This window comes from Panthera tigris, chromosome X, assembly GCF_018350195.1.
Source record: "Panthera tigris isolate Pti1 chromosome X, P.tigris_Pti1_mat1.1, whole genome shotgun sequence".
In the NCBI taxonomy this organism is placed as follows: Eukaryota; Metazoa; Chordata; class Mammalia; order Carnivora; family Felidae; genus Panthera; species Panthera tigris.
In genome coordinates this window covers 1,560,732-1,579,764 of record NC_056677.1, presented here as the reverse complement: position 1 = coordinate 1,579,764, position 19,033 = coordinate 1,560,732, and the positions used below count along the sequence as shown (strand labels likewise).

At 47.6% G+C, this 19,033-nt stretch overlaps 1 protein-coding gene across 1 annotated transcript; it reads left to right on the top strand.

Annotated features, from left to right (window-relative positions):
* Positions 1–1,973: 1,973 nt before the first annotated feature.
* Positions 1,974–18,923, top strand: ARSL (arylsulfatase L). The gene is made up of 11 exons (XM_007091013.2): positions 1,974–2,012; positions 3,029–3,073; positions 4,262–4,411; positions 5,180–5,301; positions 6,507–6,629; positions 9,188–9,611; positions 11,033–11,169; positions 12,738–12,872; positions 13,584–13,746; positions 15,848–15,969; positions 18,479–18,923. Exons 2-11 carry the CDS (start codon positions 3,051–3,053, stop codon positions 18,835–18,837), a joined length of 1,758 nt encoding a protein of 585 aa, XP_007091075.2. The 5' UTR covers positions 1,974–2,012; positions 3,029–3,050; the 3' UTR covers positions 18,838–18,923.
* Positions 18,924–19,033: the final 110 nt, after the last annotated feature.

Sequence of the window (19,033 nt, the reverse complement as noted above, 5' to 3'; positions counted from 1 at the left end):
AGATAGATAGATAATAGATGGATGGATGGATATATACATGATTGATGGACAGATAGATAGATGATGGATGGATAGATAGATAGGTACAATTGCTTCTATCACAAGATTTTTTTTCTCATTTGATTGTACCCTGTTTTACAGTCTTATTATGTCTGTGAAAACGGGGTACGGGAGCCAGACAAGCAGTGATGTTCACGCGAGCATTACCGTGGGCAAGACAGGCACATCATCCCTGGGAAGGGATCTTCAGCCAGAGCTCCTTAATTTCTGGAGACACAACCAAGGAGCCAGCGTTGCAAGGAGGTCATACTTCAAAGACATTCCAGTCCTGGGATCCTGCACGCCGTCCCCTCCCCCCCTCCCCCGCAGCGCCCTCTCTGCCCACAGACCTTCTCCCAGGGCAGCGCGTCTCGCCTGTAACCGACGCCTGGGCTGTTGGGGAAGAGAACACAATACAGCTCACTCCAGTTCCCTGCAGCATCAATGCAAATACAACAGAGGAAGCCCGAGGGCCCGGAGGGCAGGGGGTACAATCCCCATCAGAAGGGATCCTGGTAGGAATTTGGGAACACTCTGTACCCACACAGTGACACGTCACCTCAGAGCCCCAAATGACTCCAGACCAAAAACACGCAAGGATCCCGTTCCGGGGCGTGCACTGGAAAAAGTAGCCAAGGGGAGAAACGGGGAGAGGCTGTAAGTCCGGGTTGACAGCTTCAGTGTGCGACCTGCCCAGCAGGACTGTGACAGGGCAGCGGAAGGTCAGTACGCGCCAGGAAGCCTTCTGCAAAGTGCTGGATCACTGGGGGGTCCTCAGCAAGAGCCATCTTGGTGCCAGGCCACATTCAGCAAAGTCTGCAGGCGTTTGGGGCGGTCACAACCTGGGCAGCGGGAGGTGTTACTGGCCTCTGGTCTTACCCCTCAACGGGGAGCGAGGTGGGGTGCACCACAGGTCACGTGGAAATTCCAAGATGTGTCTCCGCTTAGTCGGGTTAAAAAAACTAAAGTAAAGCAAACAGTCCACAAAACACAAGGAGTCCCGCGGCCCTCCTCCATCACCCGCATCCCCGGGGCGGAACCCTGTTCCCGTCCTTTGTTAAGTTCACAAAGAATGTTGGACGCCTGGAGCCATTAAGACTGCTGTTATCTGCCAGGCGGGAGCCCCCAGTGGAAAGTCTGCAAGGCTCAGGCCCCCGGGTGGGGTGGGGGGGGGTGGTGAACACACACAAGGGGCTTTGAGGGGGGACGTGTTGATGGGACGGCACGCCTGGGAATGCGCAGCAAGGTCTGATTCAGGAAAGCCTTTGAAAGGAAGTCTTTGGTGTGACGGCTGTGCCTCCGGCAGGAGGAAGCCGGCTCCCCGGTGAGTAGAAAAGAACAGACACAAACAAGAGCAATGGCCTCAAACCCCAGAGCAGCTCCCCAGCGCGGGCATCCGCCTCGGCGGCTGCGAAGTTCCTGGCCTGTGATGCTGCTGGCCCGCAAGGCACACCTATTTTCTGTTCCCCCTTTTCCTTGCGGAGGCAGACGCAGGCTGCAGGGGAAGGGGCGCGGGCTGCGAGCAGCTGGGGAGGGGCATTTTCAAGGCAACCGGTTGGCCGCTTTGGAGGGAGACCCAGCACAGAGCCCTGAGCTGTGGACAGAGGTCAGGAGGTTGCCACCCGCTGGGGAACGAATGAGTCACCGGCCCCCGCGGGAGCCTTGTGCGCTGACCCCCTGGCGCCTTGCGTGTTCTAATGAGTAACAGAAGGTCTCCTGTACCAACAGGCCGCTGGCCACGGCCCGGCCACTCTCTGCACAACCGAACTTGCTTCTCCTCCACGTCCTTGCTGTGGCTTTGAACGGACTGAGACGCTGTGCACATGCGTGCGGCCGGCCGGTCGGCCGAGGAGGCCTGGGCACTGGCGGCCGCCTCAGGACAGTCCCGCAGGACCAGCCGTGCCCCCTGCTGCACCGCCAGCCGATCCCTGAGGTCCAGGCGGCCCGGCCCCCAACGGAGCACAGCCAGCCAGGTAACTGGGAAGCCCACAGAAGCGTGAAAGTATCACTGACTGGTCCCCCCCACCCCATTTCTCTCTCTCTCTCTCTCTCTCTCTCTCTCTCTCTCAGACACACACACACACACACACACACACCGCTGGGGTGATTGCAAAAAGGAACCAGATTGAAAGGAACCAGAAAAATCATGCAGAGGTGGGGAAGCATGGAGACGGGATTGTGAACGGGTCTCAGAGCCTGTGGACTCGACGTGGCTGGGATCCCGGAGACCGGAAAGCGAGCTGGTTTCGGGAGCAGGTCCAGGCAGAGCCGGGAAGGCAGGCTTGCTGTCTGGGGTCTGGAGGACAGCCGGGAAGCTGCGTGCAATTTCTTCCCACCCGGGGAAGACACTGCATTGAAGGGTTTTTCTTTCTCTGTGTCCTTATCTTTTAAAAAAAAAAATTGAGAGGGACTCTTAGGTGGCTCAGTCGGTTGAGCGTCCGACTTTGGCTCAGGTCATGATCTCACCATCTCTGAGTTCGAGCCCCATGTTGGGCTCTGTGATGACACCTCGGAGCCTGGAGCCTGCTTCCGATCCTGTGTCTCCCTCTCGGCCCCTCCCCCACTCACACTCTGTGTCCTTCTCTCTTTCAAAAACAAATAAACATTAAAAACAAACGAATAAATGAAAAGACCGGGCATCTACGGTTCGTGGGGCGAACAAAGCTGACCGGATCTGTAAACGTTGTTTCAGTGGAAGTCCGTGACACCCAGTCACGTTCCAAAGGCAGAGTGGGGGTAGCAGCCACGTGGGCAGAAAAGCCCCAAGTATTTATCGTCCTGCCCATGACAGATGCACGGTGCACATTCTTAACACAGCGTTCAGCTTCCTTAAAGCCTTTCTGACAGAGAAGACCATTCTTACGAGTTTTCGGTAGCTGTTTTAAGGTTTTCTTGACACGATCCGAGCGAATCAAAGTTTCCCGTTCGATAGGTAGGTACTATCTTACGTGTTGAACATCGTTATTACACACGTCCTTGTTTCTTACAGGAAACACGAGCGGAAAGAGAACATGTTACGTCTGGAGCACGCTTGGTAAGGTAGAAACACGTGCAGTCGCCAGTCTTCTGTTTGCGTCTCTACCTTTCTTGACGCCCCCTCGCTCAGGACGCACTGATGGAGCGCTCTGGCACACCTAGTAATTGGGGTTTATATCGCTGTCCCACAGTCTGCAATCTGGGAGCCACTCGAAGGAATTCTATTCCACTTTTCCCAAACCGCGTCGTCTGGTTTTCCGGGATGCCCACACCGCAAATCTTCTTTGGAGACTCAGATCCCATGTTGATTTCATGGCCCCGGGGATGGGCACACGCTTGTCCCTCTGTATATGCACCTGCCCACAGAGACTTCCAGAAACAGGAGGGCCCCCACAGAGGCCCCGGTTATGGTAGCGATAGTGGTAGGAAAGGCACCACCCCCCCTGCCCGGTGCCAGTCTTTGGTATTTTCACATTCATGCTAGAATATACTGCGACTTTTCATAGACTCAGAATCACCAGATGGCATTGGTGAGCTTTTGCCCTGACTTGGGCCCTGACTCCGTGGCCCAGTTCCCACCAACGGGCCGCAGAGACCCAAGTTCAACACAGTTTACTTGTTTAAAGAAAAACGAGGAAGAGGCAAAGGCAGAGAGTTGTAGCTGTTCTGGGGACCTGATCCAAGCCACAAAAAAGGACTTTCCTCAGTCATGGTATGAGTCCTAATAACAGACCCCAGGGCTTCCAAAGACAAAATGTTTACACTTCAGATAAAATCATCAAGGGCCACCTGGGTGGCTCAGTCAGTTGAGCGTCCGACTCTCGATCTCAGCTCAGGTCTTGATCTCACCGTTCAGGAGTTCAAGCCCCACCTCAGGCTTGTGCGGACAGTGCGGAACCTGCTTGGGATTCCGTCTCTCCCTCTCTCTCTCTTCCTCTCCATAATGCTCTCTCTATCAAAATAAATATACAAATTTAAAAAAATAAAAAATAAAAAACCATCCCTCTCTCTCTCTTCCTCTCCATAATGCTCTATCAAAATAAATATATAAATTTAAAAAAAAATAAAAAAACCATCCAGAAGGTGAATTGTTTTCAACTTTAAAACAAAACTCAAATACCTGAGAAATGTAGTCAAACCCTTCCACAGCACGATGCAATATCCAAGTCCCCTAGTGACGCCCCTACAAACGTCACTATTTAACTGGAAAGCAGCGTTAAGCTTTCGTTGGTGCCTTGTCTTGCAGGACCTGGCTAGCTGTGACAGTCGGCGCACTTCTGGGTGTGACGCCCTCCGCCAGCAGGGATCTATCTGGTTCGCGTCCAAACATCCTTCTTCTGATGGCAGACGATTTCGGCATTGGCGACATTGGCTGCTATGGCAACGACACCATCAGGCAAGGATCTGAGAACGGGTCCTCTGGCGTCTCGATGAAAACCCCACTGACAGGGGGTCAAACCTTTGACGTGTGCAGTCCGGACCTTGACCGGATTCCGCACACGTCCGTGCCACGCCCCCTCGCCCCTCGTTCTGCCCTCACCAGCGCTAACCCCAGCTCAGATGCCTCCTACGTGTGACTCCTCATTTCACTTTGAAACGTGGTTTCTATCCGCACAGTCCATGAGGGACAGTGTCCAAAGATTCATTGGTGTTGCGTCTAAGTCAAACACCAGGGCTTCCTCACCCTCCACTTCTGTCCATCAAGTCAAGCCTACCCAACCATGCGTGACTTTTCCCGTGCTCCCCGCTGGAAAGCCCTGCTTCGGTCACACAAATCCATGCCCCCGTCACCCCAACATACCTCACCACACTCACCTGTCATCGCTAGCCCGTCTCACGTAGAATGACCTCACTCCATCACCTGGGTCACATTCTAACTGCCCTTGGGCACTGAACTCAGCCAACACCAGGAAGTGTCATCTGAATCTCACCCTCGAGTCCCAACGACAGCGTGCGGCTGCCATGAGGTCGAATTTTCAGGTCCTCTCATGGTTCACGTGACGTCCGAAGTTCTGGCCACTGCCTTTTGGCCACTCCCAAGAACACCTTGCTGTGCTAAATGGTGACGGGCTGATTTTTCTGTGAAATATGTAGCAGTTCTTGTAGACAAAAAACCCATGTGTGTCTTTGTTCAGCAACAAAACTGTTCGTGTTTCTTCTGCAGGACTCCAAATATTGACCGCCTCGCACGAGATGGTGTGATGCTCACCCAGCACCTCGCGGCCGCGTCAGTGTGTACCCCAAGCAGGGCTGCTTTCTTAACGGGCAGATACCCTCTCCGATCAGGTCTGTTCTCCCTCATGTCTCACCATGGCTCTGGAGAAGAGCGTGTTCCCTGTAACTCCTCTAACGCAGGTATTAAAGCATGGGTCCACTGGTATCGTGGGGAGAGAATAATCTGATATCGCCGTCGTTTTACCATCAGATATAGAGCCCCACCGATAATGACGTGACTCAGATGGGGCATTTCGGTAGGGAATAGACAAAAAGTTGGAAGTCTGTGTGATGTTCTTGGACCCTAAGGACGAAGAAGGTCCATATCAAGGGTTTTCCCCTTTGGTTAAAGCGAATTGATCGTACACGTCAACCGTATCTTGAAAGGCCTTCAAGGCACCATCTGAAGTAACGGGCTGGTGTTTGAATAACGACACTGGCCTGGCCATGTGACATATCAAATGAACTGTCACAGACCCTCCTGTATATGGGTCTCTGGCACCCTCTCATGTCCCAGGGAAGAAGGAATCCTGGCCAACTTAAGCTGAAACACCCCACCTGTCTTTGTTATGGCCGAGAACTACGTATGTTCCCCTAGTCTCCTGCGGAGTCAGATGCATTCTCAAAGGTTTGGAAAATCTCAGACAGAATTCTCCAGGTCCCCAAAAGGTGATCAGTGGGAACTGTGTTCACTCTTTGAACCAGGTGGTTCTTCCCTAGTAAGACTGAGCTGCATTGGTGAAAATGGTCTAGGGGGCATAGAGCACCTTCTAAGTCAGTGGTTTTCAACTGTATACTTCAGAACTTCAGAAAAATGTTTAACCTACCTTTTGGAACACTCGCGTCCATGCCTTGGGTATGTCAGGGCTGGTAGGAATTATAGCCGTGGCTCCCCACCTTGCTGGCACATTTGAATCATCGAGGGCGTCTTGCAACCCACCCCAAATTCCACCCCCAACCAACTGACATCAAGCTCTCTGGATCGACGACCAGGTTTCAGAATAGTTTGAAGCTTCTCAGATGATTCCAAAGTGCAGACAAGTTTGAGAACCCCTGGGTTATATCAAGAGTTTGGTGAAATTATAAAACCAATTTTAACTCCCGTTCCTGTGTCCTTTCATCCTCTTTGTGTGTATAACCTTCACACAGCAGCACAGTTAAGTGTTTTCGCTAATTGTTCAATTAATTTTTCACTGCCTGTTTTACATGAAAAATTAACCATAATGGCAAATGTCGATGTGTGATGGTAACATTTCTTTGAAAATGATTCCTCAAAGGTATGGTTTCCAGTAATGGTTATCGTGTTCTTCAGTGGACGGGAGTATCTGGAGGGCTCCCGACCAACGAGACAACGTTTGCAAAAATATTAAAGGACAGAGGCTATGCCACTGGGCTAATAGGTATGTGCAGTTTTTAAAGTATTAATCACATTACTTTTATATGAAGAGGATATTCAACCATAAAGCTTGCAAATTACGTGGTCATGACACACTGGGATCGTCCACCGGACAGAAAGCTCCCTCCGTGCATGCAGGAACGACCTTAATACCTGCAGGTTGCTTCGTGCAAAGTACATGCTCAAGAAATGTCCGCTTAATGAAACATCTAGCATGTCATACTATTTGCTGATGCACTGTCACAAAAAAATCAGAAAACTCTTTTCTAATGTCACCAAATGACCAACAATTTCCCCCTAAATTCCACTTAGAAATGTGCCTCTTAGTACATTCCCTCTCTGCTTCCATAAATACCATGCTTACTTTTCTGTATGTCAACAAACCATGTCATGTGTAAGTACAATCAGGGACAGCAGTTTCTTGAGAGGGGACCAAGCTGTCACTATCGTTATCATCTTATACTGATAATTTTTATTAACAGTGCCATTTATTGATCAAAAAAAAAGCAAGACCACCTGATACGCTGACCATCAAATCTGATAGGCTCTTTGTTGTTTTGGGGACAGAAGTCTACCCACATGGAACATTCCTTGGAAAATTGATGAGGTTTTCTGGATGGGAGGCACCACTTGGGGTGGTGGGAAGATACACAGGCCTCTTTGTCAATACCCTAGTAGTGACAGTAGAGAAGCTAAACACCTGTCATTGGTTGAACGTGACAGTTGTGTTCTGTAGAACCTAATGTCCACCATGACCCTGACCATCATTTCAGTGCTTTAACAAAGAGAGGGACAATCCCAAAGTCAAGAAATCTTTTCCCCACTGACTACAGCAGATTGCATTTTCTTTTTTTTTTTTTTTAACCTTTATTTATTTTTGAGACAGAGAGAGACAGAGCATGAACGGGGGAGGGTCAGAGAGAGGGAGACACAGAATCTGAAACAGGCTCCAGGCTCTGAGCTGTCAGCACAGAGCCCGACGCGGGGCTCGAACTCCCGGACCGCGAGATCGTGACCTGAGCCGAAGTCGAATGCTTAACCGACTGAGCCACCCAGGCGCCCCCAGATTGCATTTTCTAGAGCAATCTGAGCATCCTGTGCCGTCCTTATTGACCTACCAGAGACCTTTGCAAATTCAGGCACAGTAGATTGAATAATGCTCACCAGAGATATCATGTCCTACATGCTGAAGGCTGAAAATATTACTTTCTATGGAAAAAGGGTCTTTGCAGATGTGATTAAGTTGAGGATCTTGATATCACCTCACACCTGTCAGAACGGCTAACATTAACAAGTCAGGCGACAACAGGTGTTGGCGAGGACGCGGAGAGAGAGGATCTCTTTTGCATTGTTGGTGGGAATGCAGCTGGTGCAGCCACTCTGGAAAACAGTATGGAGGTTCCTCAAAAAACTAAAAATAGAACCACCCTACGACCCAGCAATTGCACCACTAGGCATTTATCCAAGGGATACAGGTGTATCCTAGTTTCGAAGGGGCACAGGCATCCCCATGTTTATAGCAGCACTATCAACAATAGCCAAAGTATGGAAAGAGCCCAAATGGCCATCGATGGATGAATGGAGAAAGATATGTAGTATATTTATACAATAGAGTATTACTCAGCAATCAGAAAGAATGAAATCTTGCCATTTGCAACTACCTGGATGGAACTAAAGCGAAATTAGTCAGTCAGAGAAAGAAATATCATATGACTTCACTCATATGAGGACTTTAAGAGACAAAATAGATGAACATAAAGGAAGGGAAACAAAAATAATATAAAAACAGGGAGGGGGACAAAACAGAAGAGGCTCTTAAATATGGAGAACAAACAGAGGGTTACTGAAGGGGGTGTGGGAGGGGGGATGGGCTAAAAATGGGGAAGGGGCACTAAGGAATCTACTCCTGAAATCACTGTTGTGCCATATGCTAACTAACTTGGATGTAAATTTAAAAAATAAATGAAATAAACATCACAGTTATGTTCACAAATGAAAAAATAAAATAAATAATAAAATAAAATAAAATAAAATAAAATAAAATAAGGATCTTGAGAAGACAAGATTGTTCTAGATGACCCACGTGGGTCTTATGTGCAAGGACAAGGGTCCTTTAGAGAGAGATGTAGAGAGATATATGACACAGAAGGGGAGAAGGCAGTATGGCCAGAGGCAGAGATGGAAGGGATATGACCACAAGTCAAGGAACACTTGGAGCCTCCAGAAGACATAGAGGCAGGAAAGATGCTCCTGTGGAGCCTACAGGTGGAGCACAACCCTGTCACCCCTTGATTTCGGGCGTCTGGCCTCAGAACTACGACGGCACAAATTCCCGTTGTTTTAAGCAACCACGTTTATGGTAATTCGTCACAGCAGCCTAGGGGACAATACGGCCCCTAACGCTGCCACATGAGGTCCGGGTCCAGGTTGTGCTTCAAATCACAGTGAGCACTACTCACACCCGTCTGCTGTCCTGCCCTTTTTCCGCTCCCAGCAGAGTGCCTGGAATGTGGCGAGCACACGGTACCCACTAACCAATGACCCAACTATTTTGCCTTTCAGGGAAATGGCACCTGGGTCTCAACTGTGAATCTTCCAACGATCACTGCCACCACCCTCTCAACCACGGATTCGACCATTTCTACGGAATGCCGTTTTCCATGATGGGAGACTGCATCCGCTGGGAGCTGTCAGAGAAGCGTGCAGGTATGGAGCGGAAACTCAACGTCTGCTTCCAAATCATGGCCTTGGCTGCCCTCACGCTCACCGCTGGGAAACTCACCCACCTGACGTCAGGCTCATGGACTCCTGTCATCTGGTCAACCATGGCTGCCATGTTACTCTTCACGACCTCGTATTTCCTGGGAGCCCTGATTGTTCACGCAGACTGCTTTCTGATGAGAAACCACACCATCACTGAGCAACCCATGCACTTTCCAAGGACGACGTCTCTTATTCTCAAAGAGGTCTCGTCCTTCATCCAAAGGTGAGCATCCAAGGAAGGGTTGGCTTCATCCTAGGGCTCTGGTCCATGGTGAAAATGCATTTTGAAAAGTCTTTTTCTATAATGAGGATAAGACCAGTGAAATCACCGTAGCCCAGAAAGACGTTTTTGGTAAACTGTGTCATAGATGATGTTCAGTTGAGCCCCACTTGAGTCAGTCCCATTGCATAAGCACCCGCTGATCACCACCGGCCGTATTTAACTAACAAAACAAACTGAAACACCCGTAGATTTACAATAAATTCTAAATATTTTTAAAGCTCTATCATCAGAACTACATTGTCCTCTTGGTAACTCTATGCTAAATGTGAGTTTGAGTAACAAGGAACTTACTGTGTCAGAGCCCAGAGGGACTTGACGAAAAGCTATGCCAAACAGAGGTGGTTTCTATGCTCCCCAAGGGTGTTCCAGTAAAGTGGGGGCAGGGGGACCCCTGGTGAACCCCAGTTCACTTGGTGGTGATGAGGTTGTGATCATGTTCCAGAACATTCTTTTCATGGAAGTGCCTAACGTGAGTCTGAAATGATGTTGACAGTACAGTTGACCTTGAACAACGTGGGGCTTTTGAGACGCCCACACCATGTGCTGAGGAAAATCACGAATAACTTTGACTCTCCCAAAACGTAACTGTTAATAGCCTATTGTTGACTGGAAGTTTTACTGATCACATGAAGAGTCGATCAACACATTGTTTGTGTGCTATATGTATTCTATGCTGTGTTCTTACAATAAAGTGAGCTAGGGAAGCCCAGGTGGCTCTGTCTGTAGAGCATGGGACTCTTGATCATGGGGTTGTGAGTTTGAGCCCCACGTTGTATATAGAGATTACTTAACAATAAAACTTAAAAAAAAAGAAAGCCAAATATGCAATATCACTTTATCCTATACACTAAGGATTGAGGTGGGAACCTATACCGACATAATTGAATGAAATAAATAACTGAATTAAGTAAACTCCAGCCACCTGGAATTGTCTTACCTTCAGATCCAGAGGCACATACACCTATAAACTGCTAAAAACCAGGAAAAAAAATACGTGTCATATCTGTGCCATTTTTTAAGTTTCTTCATTTCTTTTTGAGAGAGAGAGAACCAGCAAGGGAGGGGAAGAGAGAAAGCAAGAGAGAGGATCCAAAGTGGGCTCTGAGCTGTCAGCACAGAGCCCGATGTGGGACTCGAAGTCAGAAACCGTGAGATCATGACCTGAGCCAGAGTCAGACGCTCAACCAACTGAGCCACCCAGGCGCCCCTCAACAGACTTTAGAAGGGTGACGCCATCACATTAAACACTAGCAGGTAGACTTCTTTAAGGACATGACGATCTAGATCCCTATTTTGTGTCTTCTAGGGCCTCGGTCTCTGCTTTACGTAAAAGTAAACCCAGTCGTGTTATTTATTCTCAGAAACAAGCAAACACCTTTCCTCCTCTTTGTGTCCTTTCTACACGTGCACACCCCTCTGATCACCACCGAGAAGTTCCGCGGGAAGAGTGTCCACGGGCTGTACGGGGATAACACGGAAGAGATGGACTGGATGCTGGGTAAGTAAGTGCCTTTTCCCCGTGCAGACTGGATGGTTGCTTCTCCGGAAACAGCAGCAGGAAAGGAGATGAATGCAGACTACAGACAGAAGAGGCAGTGTGAACAGTGCGATCTCATTGCACAGCAAGGCTGCGAGCGATTGTAGCCTTTTCATCTCTCTGATGGCTTTGTTTCTTCTCATCACACTGTCTTAGGTGGGTTGATGTTGGATTTTCCCCCAGGAGAACAGAGCTTAAAATCCCCATGGGGTAGGATTGTCTTGCCCTGTTCTCCCAGTGCATCCCCTGCGTTTGGAATGATGCCCGGAATGACAGAAAGGGCACATTTGTCCCATGAGTACATGGATACACACACACACACACACACACACACACACACACACTTCCCTGCTCCTCACACGAGGATTCGGGTCCCCTCGGGCTGACGCGCCGGTGGACGGAGAGGGCCAAGAGATGCAGAATGATGGGAATCAGATTTTAGGAGAAAACGTACTTTAAGAAATTCGCCGAAAACATCACCTTGGAGGAAAATGTATGACTTGAATGAACTGTTGGAGAAAATAGTGACGGTTGTGAGACCTGTAGGCAAAGATTGATGTCACATCGCGTCCCCCCGTGGGACTTTGTGATGCCATTTTCTTCAGGGCGAACTCATTCACCACTACCACTATGGTCCTTGTGTGGAAAAGATGAAAAATGACTGGAAAATCCAGAGTCGGATGGCCAACCAACTGAGCCACCCAGGCACCCTGGATATTGAGTGTTGAAAATGGAATTCACCATGTCACGGTTGGGGGAAAATCTGCTAAATGAATGCATGTGCAGGTGTATGTACTCCAACACTTACTGAGTGATAGAATCTGAAATTCTACAGTACAGAGCTAAGAACCCCCTAAGTCCATCAAGATAAGGAACCCAAGGTACATTTAAGGAATCTTTTCTATAGCCTTAGTGCCTCTGTGCTCCAATTTCAAACACAACCAAACCACAGTATGATCATTTAAAAAAAAAATCTTAAACATTTATTTATTTTTGAGACGGAGAGAGACAGAGCATGAACAGGGGGAGGGCCGGAGAAATAGAGGGAGACACAGAATCCGAAGCAGGCTCCAGGCTCCGAGCTGTCAGCACAGAGCTGGACGTAGGGCTTGAACCCATGAACCGTGAGAACATGACCCGAGCTGAAGTTGGATGCTTAAGCGACTGAGCCACCCAGGTGTCCCCTGTTTTTCGTTTTTCGTTTTTGTTTAATGGAAGCATGGTTGACTCCATAATCTTCTTTTGCCTCCTTTTTAAATTTTTGCTATTTTTCTTCCTATGCAATATATTCTGTGTAGCTTGCCTGAAGCATGTTGGAAACAGAATGGGGTGCATCTGAGGGTGTATATGAACCTTGGGTCGGTGATGCTCGGGATAGCATGACTACACTGGCGTTCGCTCCCATTCATGTGCTAACACTAAAGGCTTATTCTCATGGAGAGCTCCAAAATACTCCACCACGCACGGAAGACTTTGGTTTAAGACGGCCTTCCCGTTTGACTGGCTCACATGCCGTCTATTGTTTGCAGGGAAGATCCTTGATACTTTGGACACGGAAGGCTTGACCAACAGCACCCTGGTTTATTTTACGTCGGATCATGGGGGATCTTTAGAGTCTCGACTCCGAAACAACCAGTATGGCGGCTCGAATGGAATCTATAAAGGTAGGGAGAGTCCCAGATCCTTGTGTCTGGTCTTTATCTCCACCCTACAGTTCCCCACCCTTCCCTTGGAATGGGGCCATGCATGTCAAGAGAGTCACCAGAGACTCTGCTTTTCTATTCAGGATAGAAAGTATAATTTGTCATACTGAAACTTGATTTTTTTTTTTCTTTTGCACAACGCTGTGGTTTCGGTAGAATCACAGAATTATGAAAACATCACCACCGCTCAATCGCAAAACACGGTCAATTCCTCAGAAAGAAACTCAGTACCCATGTGCAGTCATTCCCGGGTCCTCCCTGTGCCCAGCCCCTGGCAACCACCAACTCTTTCTCTGTTTGCCTCTTCTAACCAGTTCATGTAAATGAATCGTGCAGTACGTGGTCCTTGACAACTGGCTTCTTTCAGCGAGCACGATGCCTCTCCCAGGTCCGCCCACATCGGGGCACGTGTCAGTGCCGTGTTCCTTTTTATGGCTAAGCTTCCACTGTGTGGAGGGGCCACAGTTTGATTACCCATTGATTGAGGGAGGGACTCAGGAATTAGGCAATGCATCCAAGGAGGGTGGGTACCCGTGGTGGCCACATCATATGCAAACTAGAATGCTATCAACCACAGACATATCATTATCAGATGTACCCCAAGGATTGTAAAACACACTGCCAAAAAAATACGGCCCGATCACATTCTTTTCTGTTCGTGTTTACACACAGGTGGCAAAGGGATGGGGGGCTGGGAAGGCGGCATCCGCGTCCCGGGGATCTTCCGGTGGCCTGGGGTGCTGCCGGTCGGCCGAGTGATTCACGAGCCCACCAGCCTGATGGATGTTTTCCCCACCGTGGTCCAGCTGGGGGGCGGTGAGGTGCCCCAGGACAGGTACCTAACAGCCCAAGGAAACTCAAGCAGCTCAGTTTTGCATGCAGACAAACGTGTATGTGAAATGTCATTGTCACTTCTGCATTGCGTGACATGCCCGTGATAACAGTTTCTGGGAAAACACTCCAGGCCCCCCATTATGAGCTATTAGGATCAGCTGTCCGCTTCATTTGATACACAGAATGTTTATTTCCCTTCTCCTGATTCATAAGTGGAGCCATGTTATTATGGTGGCCATTGAAAAAATCTAACAATTCATCGTGGGAAATTACTTTTCATGTAGTGTGGTAGAGATTTTGTACAGATTCCAATTGTTTTGTCTTAAAAATTATAGAGACTTTTTGGGGAAATAGAAAATAATATTATTTCATAATCTAATTAATTATGTATATAATCATAATGATGCAAAAATATAAGAAATATATGATTCTCATACAATTATAAATTGATATATATCATGTCGATCTATCTATATGTAGATCTATTGATATGTAGATTTAGATATGATTTAGATACGTTTTCCATATTTTATGCATATTCATGTAAATACATGTATATTTAGACATTTTTCTGAACAGACAAAAAATGTAATGCCTTCATGGTATTTTCTTTCAACCATCCCCTTATAATTTTTAGCCTCGCTTTAAAAAAAATACTGTCTTATCATGTTATTGTCTGTCATGATTACCTCCTTATTAAGAATCCCCTAGAAGGTGAATTCCTGAGTCAAAGCGTATGGCCGTTTACAGATAAATCTCTTCGTGTATTTTGTCAAAATTTTCCTTAGGAACCACAAGCAGACATATGCGAGATGTCTACTTTAAAACATAACAGAGCTAAGATAAATGTAAATTTTGTACAGGTAATTTATATAAAATTACTCATATGTGTATATACAAATATACATATATGTGTGTATTATAATTTCCACCATTTTATCCCTGGAGAGGTTGAGTATTTCATACCTTTAGTCAACATTCTTCTGTTTTTTCTTGCATTGAATATCATATCTCTGGTTGATTTTTTTTTTTTTTCTAACTGGGTGCTAATCTTTAAATTAATTTCTAATTTATCATTTGCTTTAAAAATAAAAATTTGACATGTATTTATGTGTATATATGTGTGTGTATATATACACACAAAACCAATGTTATATATTATATGTGTGTGTATATATGGATATATATAAGGATACACACATGTACAAAACCAATACTATATATTATATATATGTGTGTATGTATATAAGAATATATATAAAGATATATATATGTTTATGTGTATATAAACACGATGAAGAACATTAATGAAACTAGAGAAAAAGATCCCCTTTCCATGGGCATCTGTCAAAACCTATCCTCAGTATCGGTGATTTACATATGACCCTCAAGATTCTGAAAAGTAATCAAGACAATTAAGAAAAATCAAGAAGGATCGCTGCAGTCGTCCATAAAGTCATTTGATTATCTTCAAGTATGGGGAAAGTTAATGGCCCGATACATCCACGCAACTTTACCGCTTTAGAAGTGGTGGGCAAGTCCCAAAGAAACACAGACCTGTTTCCCACCCTGAAGCAGTGGACCCCGTCACTAGGACATCAAATGCTCAGGGCCATCCCTGCAAATCACAAGTAGTGGGTTTCAGCTGTCTCCTACAAAGTGTGGAGAAAATGGAACCGGAGTCCCTAGAAGACCTCGGTCCTGAGTGGGATGGAGTCACACCTTGGAAACCGGAGAAGACAAGGAAGGGAAGAGGGAGGAAAACCCAACAGGTGGGGCTAGGGGAGGGAACACAAAAGCAGGACGAGCGGCAGGCAAGGAAATGGTACTCAGTCTTGATGAATGCACCGTAGGCTACAATGGCTTAGAACCCAGTACAGTATAAAACCAAAGAGACAGGTCACAGAATCTTCGGCTTACGTTTGCATTCCTAACAGGGTCGGTCTGGTAATAGCTGGGTCCTTGGGGATACTTTAGCCAAAGGTGATGTTGGCAAAGAATGGAGGCACCTGTCCCAGTGCTTCCCTACACTTGCTGAGGCTCGAGCATGCCTTCCGTGCATCCTTGCTGCACCCCTGAGTCCCTGTGCTCCTCGTCTGCAGGGTGATTGATGGCCGGGACATGCTGCCCTTGCTGCTGGGGACAGCACAGCACTCAGATCACGAATTCCTGCTGCATTACTGCGAGAATTTTCTGCACGCAGCCCGCTGGCACCAACGTGACGGTGAGTTCTCTGGAACACGGAGTCATGTCTTGGCCTGTACTCCCATGGCTCTGCTTCACATGAGCCCTTATTATCCCTCTCTTGACAGTGTTTTCCCCTCACAGCTTCCGGATGCAAGCGGTCAGTCACCTTATCACCATAGTACCATTGTTTAGGGGATTTCATTTGGCCTTCCAGAACACAGGTGTTCTAGTCTGCCTCTCATCTTTGAAACCTGTGCTCTTAACCTACATTGGTCTCCACCTGTCCCAACCACTTTATCTCAACGACATGATTTCATCCTCGTAAGAATCACGAGTTTATGATATAAGCAGCAACATGCATACCAAATAATTTTTGCATTTCAAAACTTCCTGGGCTATTTTGGCCCAACTGGCCTTTTAAAAGAAGTCTAAAATCATTTGCAAGGGCTTTTTTTTACTGTTTATTTTTTTTACAAATATTTATTTTTGAGAGAGAGTGCAAGCGGGGAAGCGGACAGAGGATCCAAAGTGGGCTCTGCATTAACAGCAGCAAACCCAGTGTGGGGCTCGAACTCACGAACCATGAGATCATGACCTGAGCTGAAGTTGGATGCTCAACCAGCTGAGCCACTCAGGATCCACTGCAAGATTTTTTTTTTTAATCCGATGGGACTATGATTTGGCTCTGCATCCCATGTATAAACTGACTCTGAGAGAAGGTTGGTTATCTTTACAATATCAGATTTTCCTGAGTCACGTTATGCCCCTCTACTTAGTCTTTTTGTTTAAAAAATATTGATTTCATCAAGCACATTGTTCCCATCCCTACTAATTTCATTGTATTTTAATTGCCTCCATATTTCTATGCATCTGATCTCCATCATAACTTAAGTGGCATTGCTAAAGGTTTTCCATTGTTAGAAATTTTTTGTTTAATTCAGCTCTTGCATTTACTGTAGAACTGTTAGTTTTGAATTTTACACACAATTGATTTCGGCTGCCACCTTTGTCTTCTGGTAACAGGGTTTCATTCATTTGAGTTACTTTTCTTCATTTCTATTTCCCTTCTATTACTCTTCTGTGCCTTGACATTTTCTCCTCTCTTTTGGATTTGCCCTATGGATTGATTGGATTTGTGACTTTATGATTGCATAGGTTTTGTGTTTCTTTTCTTCCTCCACTGTTTGGGAAGGACTGTATCCTTCTTGTGATTTAACTGTTATCTTTCCATTCCTCAAAACCATCCTCTAGAAGTCTCCAGCCATTGGAATCAAGGGTGAAGGAATACCTCTTGGGATCTCCCTTATTTGAGGAAGTTACCATAGATTTTTTGTTGTTGTTGTTTAGTGTTTAGTGTTTTAGTGTTTAGCATTTTTTGGAGAGAGAGACAGAGTGTGAGCGGAGGAGGGACAGAGAGACAAGAAGAAACATAATCTGAAACAGGCTCTAGGCTCCAAGCTGTCAGTCCAGAGCCCGACACGGGGCTCCAACTCGTGAACTGTGAGTTTGTGACCTGAGCCAAAGTTGGACGCCTAACTGACTGAGCCATCCAGGTGCCCCCTATAACATACACAGTTTTAAAATATTTATTTATTTTTGAGAGAGAGAGTGAGCAGGAGTAGGGCAGAGAGAGAGGGGGGCAGGATCTGAAGAGGGCTCTGCGGTGACAGCAGCAAACCCAATGACGGGTTGAAATCCATGACTGTGAGATCATGAGCGCTGAAGTCAGACACTTAACTGATTAAACCACCCAGGTGCCCCTAGACTGTTTTCTTTAAACGTCCCTCCCTTTTCATCCATTATTTTCCATATTATTGTAATCTACGTCCAGGCTCAAGTTTGTTCTTTTACATTGTGGCTGCCCGTTAATGACCTCTCATCTCACAGTAACTGGGCGAATATCTCAATGTTTTTTCAAGGTCAGTAGACAGTGGGTGATTCTGGGAAGCCAGTGAGGGAGGGTGCTGTTGAAGAGGCTTGAACGTTGGGAATACGCCCCCTGTCTACTGCCCCCGCCCTGGGTTACACATGGCTTCTCCAGACTCACTGTCGGGATACACGCATGGGGGCCTCCCTCCCAGAGCAGCAGGAAGCCGGGAGGACAGGCTGTGCAGCTGGCACAACCCAACTCTGGGCAGGAGGCCAGTGCAGCGACCTCCCCCGTCCCTCCTTCTATTCTTTCAAAATCCCTTCCTGAGGCAGAACTAGGATGGGTGCCCTCCCAGAGAGGAAGGTTGGTTGCTATAGCTTGCCCCCTCCTTTCTTCCTCCCTCCCTCCCTCCCTCCTTTCCTTTCCCTAGCTGCCCAGCGCCCTGGAGCAAGCTTCATGAGAGCAGCTAGTGCCCTTGTAAGCCTCTGAGCATCCTGCCTGGAACTACCTACCACACAAGGAACTCACTCCTTTGTAGCTTTATTGAGTTGCCCAATCTGCCCCTCCATTCATTGCATCAGACCCTTGGGCTTCTCCCAACACCCGTCCTCTGTCTCCACCTCAACTCATCCTCCTTCTCCAGGTCAACCCTCTGAGATTCGTGTCCTTCCCTCAGGAGGAAGACTGTGGAAAGTCCACTACACGACCCCAGTGTTCCACCCATATGGAGCTGGCGCCTGCTACGGGAGAGGGGTCTGCCCGTGCTTCGGGGACCAAGTGGCCCATCACGACCCACCTCTGCTCTTCGACCTGTCCAGAGACCCCTCCGAGGCGCACGCCCTCACGCCGGACACGGAGCCCGCCTTTTACCGGGTGATGGACACGATCTCACGCGCCGTGGAGGAGCATCGCCGGACGCTCGGGCCAGTCCCAATGCAGCTGGACGCGCTGGGAAACATCTGGAAACCCTGGCTGCAGCCGTGCTGTGGCCCGTTTCCCCTCTGCTGGTGTGATCGGGAAAACGGCCAAGCATAAGCGCCTCCAGGGAGAACCGGGTCCCCCTTCCAGATCCCTGCAGGTCTTTGCTGGTGGAATTAAACCTCCCCTAGCGGGTTAAGTTATCCATTTGTGAGGGCAGCCTAGTTTTGCGTCTCAAAACAGGAAGTTATAAGGAAGAGGCAGCCGGGTGCAGTCACCACTAGCTAGAAGGAGCCATGGGGGGGTGGGGGCG

Bases quoted from the DNA above. Each gene is read 5' to 3' on its own strand.
- ARSL (XM_007091013.2), top strand. From the start codon at position 3,051: ATGTTACGTCTGGAGCACGCTTG. The intron at 6,630-9,187 runs GTATGTGCAGTT...TTTGCCTTTCAG, and splicing joins CTATGCCACTGGGCTAATAG to GGAAATGGCACCTGGGTCTC. The intron at 9,612-11,032 runs GTGAGCATCCAA...ATTTATTCTCAG, and splicing joins GTCTCGTCCTTCATCCAAAG to AAACAAGCAAACACCTTTCC.